This window comes from Temnothorax longispinosus, unplaced genomic scaffold (assembly GCF_030848805.1).
Source record: "Temnothorax longispinosus isolate EJ_2023e unplaced genomic scaffold, Tlon_JGU_v1 HiC_scaffold_28, whole genome shotgun sequence".
Lineage (NCBI taxonomy): Eukaryota > Metazoa > Arthropoda > Insecta > Hymenoptera > Formicidae > Temnothorax > Temnothorax longispinosus.
This window is the reverse complement of record NW_027270100.1, coordinates 62,368-72,969: the sequence shown is the minus strand read 5'-3', so window position 1 is coordinate 72,969 and position 10,602 is coordinate 62,368. Positions and strand designations below refer to the sequence as shown.

Sequence of the window (10,602 nt, the reverse complement as noted above, 5' to 3'; positions counted from 1 at the left end):
AAAAATTTATTACAGTATAAAAATATACATATATACATATGAGTCATTTATTTTCCTAAATATCTAAATGTAATTACAATATATTTACAGCGGTATTTACAATATATTTACAATAGTATTTACAATATATTTACAATGGTATTTTATAATGTCCCCATGGCAGCGTTTCGGTAGAACCGGGTATAATGTATCGCTTATCATCGTACGGACTTAGAGCTATTTTCGTTTCGGACACGGTGTATACCTCGTGTTTTTTGGATCTTATGCAGGTTTGCTGTCGCGTCATTTCAATTTCGTCGCGCAGACACCGCGTGTAATCGTCGAACGTTATCGACCTGGCTACGACGTTACTCTTAACACCTTTAGCTTTTTTCGTATCTTTCTTACCGTCCACTCGCAAGGCGTACATCTTTGCTCTAAGCCCGACGAATTCGGTCATTATCGCACCGTTATTTTCGTCTTTCATTAAGCCCGGAACTTTTTTATTGACGAGTGGGATACCGTACGTATTATCAATCGCGTAATCGCTAGTGTCAAATCTATGAATGTGGCGCTTCATGATATCATACACATCGTCGCACTCAATGTGATAAATGAGACTGTCAGTATCGGTGTACGTGACTTTACACTTGTCGCGATACAACGGTAACATGTACTCGTGATGAAATTCGTACAAACATGTCTTTGAATATCGAGGATGCACATACCCACATAGATTGGTTTGTCGAACTTCACCTCGAGTTTTCGCATTTATCTATTGCTACTAAATTCTCCGAAAAGACGCTTCGGCTATGAAAATTTGGTTTCGCAATCATAGCCTCCGCGCCGTATCTACCTTCCCAATGAGTCACGAGTCGCACGTCAACGTGATTGCGCACATTCTCCATGGTTTTGCCAAACACGGCATTGTTCATCAATTTGTATAAATTTTTCTCGAAATCATTGTTGGCCAACGTTCTAAATTTCGTATTGAGGTCTATATAATCGCGAAGCCATGGAGATTGCGCGAATTTCAGTATACGGTGAATTTTTGATATACGGAGACCGTGACGAGTACACTGCTGCAGGTTGCGATAATGTATTACATAACGTTTCTTATCGTATAATGTTGCGAGGAGTTTGTCCTGCCGCTTGCCGGGTGGTTTATCGCGCGTCGGACAGAACGGTAGGTCAGTGTGCGCGTCGTGAAGATGTTGCGGATACTCCAAGTCGACTTCGAGAATGTAGCCTATCGAGGAATCCAACGCGACATCCATAACATTAAAATCGGTTACGTCGTCGACCCATTTAAAATCTGCGTATGGCAATGGTTGACTCATTGCCCAGCCGTATAAGTTATTTACATCAAAATACATGAGGTACGACGACGGTTTCGATGGATCGTACGACTGCATGTACTTGTTGTTGGCCAGCGCGTATCTGTTTGAACATTGACTCAAACCGCCGCGTATACCGCGTTCGATAAGCATGACCATGTCAATGTCGGTGAGCAATTCGAAATTGATGTGTGTATGCTTCAACATAGCATCCCACGTAAAACCCGGTAGAGTATAATAATACGCCGGATCGAGTCCATAACTCGCGACGCAACTATCGCGAAAATTTTCAAAGATATCGGCCAACAGCAAGACATTGGTCTTGAGATATAAATCGCTGTAATCACCGAGCGTTCGAATGGAGAACCGCTGCCAGACGTCGACGGCGTGCGCGTAATCGCTCTCGGATACGGTGTCACCTGTCAATGAACTGTAAAACGAGTCGCGCGGTGGTAAACTCAAGTCCTCCAATTTTTCGACGCAGTCAATGTATTCATATGGAAATACGCCTTTTCGTGTCAGCAAATTAAAATTTTCTGCGGATAATTCACAAAATTCGCGTTGCAATATTCGCAGTTTATCCTTGCTGAGATAAGATGCCAATTTGTCGAGACTAGCGGTGAGAAACTTGTACGAATCGATAAATCGCAATTTGACGCACGTTTTCTTATCTTTATCTTCGGTGCTTTGAACGTTTTTTGTAAACGAAATATATTTTTCTTTTGTGATCGGGAGTAAATCTACATATCCTTCGTATGCTGTTGCTATTTCAGTTATAATAAAATGTGCATCGTATCCCGATAAATTATGAAACACTATGGGAATGCAATGCGAATCTTTATAGTTTAAGTTACAATTCGAATGCGCGGGACCTCTGTATCGACCGGTCAGGTGACAATGGTCGCGTACTCGCACGTCGTCTGGCTCGAACGGTTCTTTACACACGTGACAGTGCGTTGCGCTGTTAAACTTTTCCCACTCGTCTCGCGTGAAATCTGCCATGGGTATATTAGTGGACAATATAGTTTTTACGTCGTGAGCTAAACGTCTTAGCTCCTCGGCGAACCACGCGACGCAATCTTTATCGCGACGAAACCGATACATAGATAACGACTCGTCGTATGAGCAACGCACGTAGTACCCTATGCTAAACACGCGATGATGTTGATATGTGTACCTGGACGTTTCCGGATCCGCTTCTATCTTCTCCAGGGTACACTCCAGGTCGGCGTATACGACAAACGGAACCCGTTCCTTCCTGTTGTGATTTTTAAAGGCCAACTACTTGTCGTTATCGCTCGGTAACTTGATCGCGCAGTCATTCATTTCCTGACAGTCGACGGTGTGGGCAGTCAATTTCTCGTTGGAGCTGAAGTAGTGCAAACATCTGCAAAAAATAAACGCAAATATTATAAATTTTTTATACACAAAATATTCTATATTATTAAAAGAACTATAGGTACTTACCGATCGCAAAAGTATTTCCGACCATGGCGACTGTTGATTTGCGAGCTCACGAGGCGGGATAGGTTCTTGATCCACGCAAAATGTCCCACGTTGTCGTTATGCACGTACAGCAGATTTACGTGTCTGTCCATCTTTCGGTCAGTAACACGTATTGGCAAGATAGCAAGTTCCTTGTTTTTTTTTCGATGCTGTACACGTTGATGGAGATGTTGTTGTGATTTTCAAATTTTTTAATTTGATCCAACGTCATTGGAAACTCAATGTCCGTAAGATCTAGCACCGACGTGTAATGAGGATACGACGATTTCCGATCTGCGTGTTCCTCAACTGGATGTAGAGCAGCCACCACTGACCATGCGAAACATGCATTGTCCATTGATCGCACGTTTATCACCGCCTTCTTCTTTTTAATTTCTTGCGGTATTTCCACAAAACACCCCGCGTGCAACGGATTGTATTTGTTCACGTTTACCATTAAATTGAGTATACGCGACAACGCCCATCCGCTATCACGTTCCTGGAATTCCTCCAGCTTTGCTAAGGTAGGCTCGATGACGTGTTGCTTGTACCACTCGTGCAGATTGGACTCACGAAAGAGTTCATAGTTTCTCGTTGCGATACTTTTATTCGCGCGTTTGTCACCCGCAACAAATTCACCATTAAACACTGTGTTAATTTTTACATTGTCATGTCGTTGCATGACGTTCCGCACACGATCGAGTACAATTTCTCTCGCATTTATAAGAAATTGACGAGGGTCGATGTGTTTGGAATTTATCACCGCACCAGTCAATATACGGCTTTCAAAAGCCGGATCTATCTTGCGCCATCTGAGTCCTGTCGCACTCGCACTGTATCCAGCACCCACATGTACGAAACGTTGACGTACCGAGTCTTTCAAACCTTCGAGTCTTGCGATACAAGCGACCAATGACTGTTTGAGACCGATCGATGACTGATCGATTGATAATCGTGACCGTTTAATTCGGCTTTGTTCTTCCAACGATTCGATAAACTCGTCGCATCGTTGCTCCCACGCGGCAAAGTCTTCCCTCGAATTTAACAGGGTGGATTGCTCCAACAACTCCTGCTCCATGTTATTACACGATCCTCTTGCTAACGCCATTTGTTGCACTCACGACTTCCAGTTCTCGACTATTGAGCGTATCCCCTAGATTCGTCATTTTATATTCTACTAATAATGCATCGTTTGTTTATCATATCTAATTTCATCTCAGCAGCCATACATCGGCGCTATTTGCAAAATTTGCAGTTTTGCACGTGTTCGATGAAATCATTGCGAGACACGTACGTTCACGAAAACGCGCCATTGACTTTTGGTGATTTGATCTGTATCAATGCAGCAGCCGTACATCGGCGCTATTTGCAGTTTTGCACGTGTTCGATGAAATCATCGCGAGACATGTCGCGACATGTTCTTCAAAACAATAACGCTCCATTAAATTATGCGAAATTGCAAATTTTGCAGTTTTGCACGTGTTCGATAAAATCATCGCGAGACACGTCGCGACATGTTCTTCAAAACAATAACGCTCCATTGACTTATGCGAAATTGCAAAATTTGCAGTTTTGCACGTGTTCGATGAAATCATCGCGAGACACGTATGCTCTTGAAAAGAAATCATATTTGATGACCGATGAGGTAATCTCATCACGAATGTTCTTGACAAAGATATCACATTTAACGTATATGTGGATTGTGGTGGCGGTCACCTTGCAGCAGCCGTGCATTGGCGCTATTTTTGCAAGATTTGCAGTTTTGGGTATGTATAAATGGTCTACGTGGATTCTAGAGCGCAGTCGAGAGTTCGATACGGTTCGAGTACGTCGCAATAAACAGTCTCCAGATACGATGAACATTCACGGTGCGAACTACTACGTTCCGATTCAGGACGAAACGTTCGAGAAACAGCACAATGAGTAAGTACCACTAATTTTCATATATACTTGTGCAAAAAAAAACTTTTATAAACATATAATTGTATTTTTTCAGTTTTGATAAACCCCGCTACACGCCACGTATTTTGGGAAGGAGATTTGCCTTGACATCAACAGCGTATAAATTTTTGGATGTTGGAATCAACGCGGGACCTATGTCCTCTGTGGATATACTTATTGGCGATAACCGAGGCAATCGGATAATTCTGCTACATGCAACGTGGGTGACATTCATCGAAAAACGTGCAGATATACAGCGCATCGTGCAGTCATCGGCACCATCATCGCTAACGTTTCGAGATCTGGAGCTTGTTAAAATACGTGACGCAGATATTGTAAAATTGACGTCGTGCGGCACCAGCTTGTACATGAAACCGTCAACTGTACTCTTCCTGTTCGAACTAGAACATTGTGTCGAGAATGTGTATTTTCAACTATGTCAAAATGTTCACGGCGTAAGTGAAAAATTCAAACAATTTGTAACAATTTTACGTCAAAATTGTATCACTGATAAATGTAACGCAGTTACAATCTTGCGTGACGTTTATGATAAAAATTCGATTATTGATTGCGAATTATTAGCCTACGCTTTGGATACTATTGTGTATAATGCGCTACATGATAAATAAATGCATATAATATGGTTAAAAAGTTTTTCCTTTTCATTTACCGTTCATCCCATTTCCTGTCATAAAGCTGTCTTCGTTTATCGTTTACTTAAATGTAATATTAAAAATTAAATATCGCGAAAATCTGAACGATTAAATATCGCTAGCGAAGAAAAGATACGCGATCGCGAGCGAGAACGCGCGAGGGAAAGAGACCGCGCGAACGAGAAGACTCGCGCAAACGGGGGGGACGGGGGCGAGACACCGCGCGAACGAGAAGACGAATGGGGGACGGGAAAGAAACATCTACGAGGGAGAGATAACGCGAGCATGCCGTGTGACGTCACGCGGACTCCGCGGCGCGGCGAAACGCGAACGCGGGTTCCCTCGCCCCGCGGCGCCCGAAAACGCGAACGCTCCGCGGCGCGGCGAAAACGCGGATCCCCCCTCGCCCCGCGGCGCGGCGGAAACGCGGTTGCCTCGCGGCGCAGGAAAACGCGGACCCCCTCACCCCGCGGCGCCGGAAAACGCGGTTCCCCCTTCCTCTCACCCCGCGGCGCCGGAAAACGCGGTTCCCCCTTCCTCTCTTCCGCGGTGCCTGAACCACGCGGTCCCCCCTCCCCCTTCCCCGTGACGCCCGAAAAACGCGGTCCCCCCTCCCCCTTTCCCGCGGCGCCCGAAACGCGCGGTTCCCCCTCCCCCTCCTCCGCGGCGCCCGAAACATGCGGTTCCCCCTCCCCCTCCCCCGCGGCCCCCCGGTCCCCCCCGCCCGCGGTTCCCCCTCGCCCCTTACCCCCCTCATTGCCCCATGGCTTAGAACTCCCATAGCTTACCTACTTGCATTTATCGGGTTGTAAGAATAAATTCGCTTCTTCTAGTCGTTTCATTAATCGCTGGAATTTAACCTCATGTTCCTGAAGCGATTTAGCATATATCACAACTAACTGGTTACCCGGGCTTCGCCCCGGAGGACATATGTAATAAGACACGCAAATAGTCTCTCTCTCTCTCTCTCTCCCTCTCTCTCTCTTCCCCTCTCTCTCTCTCTCTCCCCCTCCTTCTCTCTCCCCCTCTCTCTCTCTCTCTCTCTCCCTCTCCCTCTCTCTCTCTCTCCCTCTCTCTCTCTCTCTCTCTCTCCCTCTCTCTCTCTCTCTCTCTCTCTCTCTCTCTCTCTCTCTCTCTCTTCTCAAATGCTATAAGTTGAAAAATATTACTTTTTTATCGACTGAAGTTCAATTCTGTCGTATACAATTTGAGATTCACTCAATTATTTCCTAAAAAATTGGAAAAATTTCGTAACCGATTTCCAAAAAGATACCGGTTCTCAAAAAGATCGGTAACATAAAACTACAGTTTATAGCACTTCTCGGGAAATTCTACCCCTGTTTTATATACATTATTCTTTATAATTCGATCAATTATTTCCCGAAAATTTCGAAATTTCTGATACCGATTCCCAAAAAGATCGGTAACGAAAAATTATGTACTTTATAGCACTCTCCGGGAAATTCTACCCCTACTTTGTATGTACAATTCTTTGAGATATGATCATTCGAAACCGGTTTCTAAAAAAATCGGTAACAAAAAATAGTACACTTTATAGCATTCTCCGGGAAATTCTACCCCTACTTCATGTATAATTCTTTGAGATTTAATCAATTATGTCCCGAAAAATTAAAAAAACCGGTTTCCAAAAAGATCGGTAACAAAAACTATACACATTATAGCGCTCTCCGTAAAATATATTCTACCCCTACTTCATATACAATTCTTTAAAATTCGGTCAATAAATTCCCGAAAAATTGAAAAAATTTCCGTACCGGTTTCCAAAAAGATAGGTAACGAAAAATTATACACTTTATAGCACTCCCCGGAAAATTCTACCCCTATTTGATCTACAATTCTTTGAAATTCGGTAAATTATTTCCCAAAAAATTAGAAAAATTAGAAAAACCGGTTTCCAGAAAATCGGTAACAAAAAACTATACACATTGTGGCTCTCCCCGGAAAATTCTACTCCTATTGTAGCCGGACGGAGGATCGACATTAACCACACGCCCTTGAGATCATTAATTATCACGGTCGCCACTCGATTTTAACCTAGGCCTATCGAGAAAGATACTGATGGATGACCAACCTTTCGCTGACTTTGCTAATTCCCCTTTCTACGACTCTGTTTCAGCTCCCATCTGTCTCCGGATCGACCCGCTGGACCTGTTGGACCTCTCCGCTCAAGGGACTTCCTTCGCTTCTGTGCTGGACAGCACCGCTTGGCTGGGCCTCAGCCTCTGTGCGTGTTCGTCGATGGAGGATTTCGGGCGGCCGACAGGCGAGATTACGATTGGGATAGGTAAGTCTTTGCAGGTTGTCTCAGATTGAATGATAGTCGTCACACGTATGTTTTCGCAACAAGAGTTAAGTTATAATTTATTTCTCTTTTGTTCAGTTACGTTACATGGACTCGCGGTATAACGCCCCGTTAAGCGGGATCGTTCTCGTTCTCGCTCGCTGTTAACGCACGCGTTGAGATTTTATCTATCTTACGCCGATGCTCCTGACTACAGGAAGCCAACACTGTACGCCGAGTATTTCTCTAAGTGAGACGAGTGCTCCGATGCGAGAACCGTTCGCATCGAGAGCCGAGAGACGAATTCCTCGATTCCTCGGCTCGGCTGGCCCACCTCGATCGAGTGGGGATCGCCCCACTTGTCGTTATCGCCGGACACCTGTGCCTACAAACGGCAGCTGTGTCAATAGCCTGAATGGTCTTATTGTTTCGCGCGCAAACACCTTTTGTTCACGGCCGAACATCTGGCCAACATCTGTATTCACTCGCTACGCAGTAGCGCAAATACTTCCGCATTCCGCGCGCTTTCACTTTTCGCGCAAACATGTTTACGCTCGACGAATCGAATCTTGGAACGATCCAGAAGATTCTACATGTTTCCGCTCGCTACGATTCCCTATGCTAAGTTCTATCGCGGGTTCGTCCTCGCGGTTACGCTACGCCTTCACCTCGCGTTGCCTCCTTTGCCGCGCCGCGCTCGGAAACCCATCGATAATTGATGGATCGACTACGCGGCGTTTTCGTATTACGCTCTCGCTTCGATAATCCGATTCTGCCTACGGTCGGCTATTTCGCCTTGCCCCGCTCGGATTACATCAAACCTCGCTGGATACAGTACCCGTCAATTCCGCCTCGCGTTCCCACGTCGATAATCCGCTCTTGCCTGTGGTCGGCTACTTTGCTTTTACCGCGCTCGGATCGCATCGAAACTCGCTGGATACATTACCCGTCAACTCCGCCTCGCGCTGATGCGTCGATAATCTGATCCTGCCTACGGTCGGCTATTTCGCTTTACCGCGCTCGGATCGCATCGAAATTCGCTGAATGGATCATGTCGGATCCATGCGTTATGCTACTATGTCGGTGAGTCGATTTCGCCATCGGTTGGCGCTTTCGCTTTACCGCGCTCGGAACTACTCACACCTCGCTGAGCGGAGCACGCGGCATCCATGCATCGCGCTCCTCTGCTGCTGAGCCAATCGCGTTATCCGTTGGCTATTTCGCATTACCGCGCTTGAAACTCATCGCAACGCGCTGAGAGGAATACGCGGCGTCTATGCGTCGCGCTCCTAGTCTGCTGAGCCGGTCCCGTGGTTGGCTCGCAAGTTCACGCTATCGCGCTCGAAACTCATCGCAACGCGCTGAGTGAAATACGCGGTGCTTATGCATCGCGCCCCTAAGCTGCTAAGCCGGTCCCGTGGTTGGTTCGCAAGTTCGCGCCATCGCGCTCGGAACTCATCGCAACACGCTGAGTGAAACACGCGGCGTTTATGCATCGCGCTCCTATGCTGCTGAGCCGATCCCGTGGTTGGCTCGCAAGTTCACGCTATCGCGCTCGAGACTCATCATCTTTCGCTTATAACTCAATTGAATACACTCGCGTCTATTTTTGTTGACGAAGTCATTGTGTTTTATTCATTCATTTCTTTACATATTTAACTTATCGGCCCGCTGGCCTCGAGCTTCTTCAGCGGCGCCTCCGCTCCCCGTTTCTTCTGTCGTCTGGTCGTCGGTCAGCGAAGCGCTTCGCCTCGCCCGCGTGTCATTCCTCCTGCCGCCAACCTCGTTGCATCGCCGCACTTGGATGATCGGCACCCTTGTCATCGGTAGCGAGCGCATGGCCCACTCCTGCCGCTCGCGTTTGATCATCTCCCTCACGGCCGCCGTGAGTCCCGGCATGAGTAATTGGACGATTGGCTCGGTGGCTGTTTCTCGGATGTTGGTCGGTTGATGCAGCTCAGCGTACGGCTGCACTATTTCATATACTTTTGGTAAAAATTTGGTTCAGGGGTTTGGCTGGGCGTTGATGAATGATGAGTCAGTGAGTCAGTCAGTCAGTCTCAGGACATCTTCCTTTATATATATAGATATCATCGAGATATACAAATAATTCAATTCCTTGTAAGCCTGTTAATACCTGATCCATTAATCTCTGAAAAGTAGCAGGAGCGTTCATTAGTCCAAACGGCATACGGTTATATTCAAAATGTCCGTACGTTGTTGAAAACGCAGTCTTATGCTTGTCAGTCTTGTCCATTAATATCTGGTGAAATCCAGAAGCTAGATCAAATACTGAAAAATATTTCGCGCTACCAAGCTGATCGAGTATATCGACAATATTTGGTAGTGGATATGCATCACCGATCGTTTTCTCATTAAGCGCTCGAAAATCTATTACGAGACGCCATTTTTTATTGCCTTTAGAATCATCCTTTTTTGGTACAATCCACAAAGGAGAATTATAAGGCGAGCTCGACGGCTCTATTACACCCTTTTCCAACATTTCGTCAACCTGTCGTTGTATTTCTTCTTTATGTACTTGAGGATATCGATATTGCTTGACGTTGATTGGTCTGTCGTCAGTGGTGAATAATCGGTGTTTTGATACGCTAGTTGCGCCTAGCGATTCTCCTGGCAAATGAAATCGTTCCGCATAATTTGTTACTAGCCTAGTGACACTAGTTTTTTCTTCCGCATTTAAATGATCGAGACGTATGGCGTTTTCGATTTAGGCCCGGTCTACAATGGGTGTTGTAAGTCGTTGTCGGATGTCGGAAGTTGTTGCAGGTAATCGTATGTCGGTACAGTCACGACTGGCGTTCTACAATCATTTTGTCGTAAGTGTTGGTATGAAGAGTCGAATAAGAAGTCGAATAAGAGTTGAAGAAGAATGGATTCGCAAACT

General features: G+C 45.7%; 1 protein-coding gene and 1 pseudogene across 1 annotated transcript; one reads left to right on the top strand and one right to left on the bottom strand.

Moving 5' to 3' along the window:
- Window positions 1-2,171: 2,171 nt before the first annotated feature.
- On the bottom strand, window positions 2,172-4,598 carry LOC139824162 (uncharacterized; annotated as a pseudogene).
- A 58-nt stretch (window positions 4,599-4,656) lies between these two features.
- LOC139824147 (uncharacterized) lies at window positions 4,657-5,838 on the top strand. The gene is made up of 2 exons (XM_071796635.1): window positions 4,657-4,724; window positions 4,792-5,838. Exons 1-2 carry the CDS (start codon window positions 4,657-4,659, stop codon window positions 5,369-5,371), a joined length of 648 nt encoding a protein of 215 aa, XP_071652736.1. The 3' UTR covers window positions 5,372-5,838.
- Window positions 5,839-10,602: the final 4,764 nt, after the last annotated feature.

Bases quoted from the DNA above. Each gene is read 5' to 3' on its own strand.
- LOC139824147 (XM_071796635.1), top strand. From the start codon at position 4,657: ATGAACATTCACGGTGCGAACTACTACGTTCCGATTCAGGACGAAACG. The intron at 4,725-4,791 runs GTAAGTACCACT...ATAATTGTATTT, and splicing joins TTCGAGAAACAGCACAATGA to TTTCAGTTTTGATAAACCCC.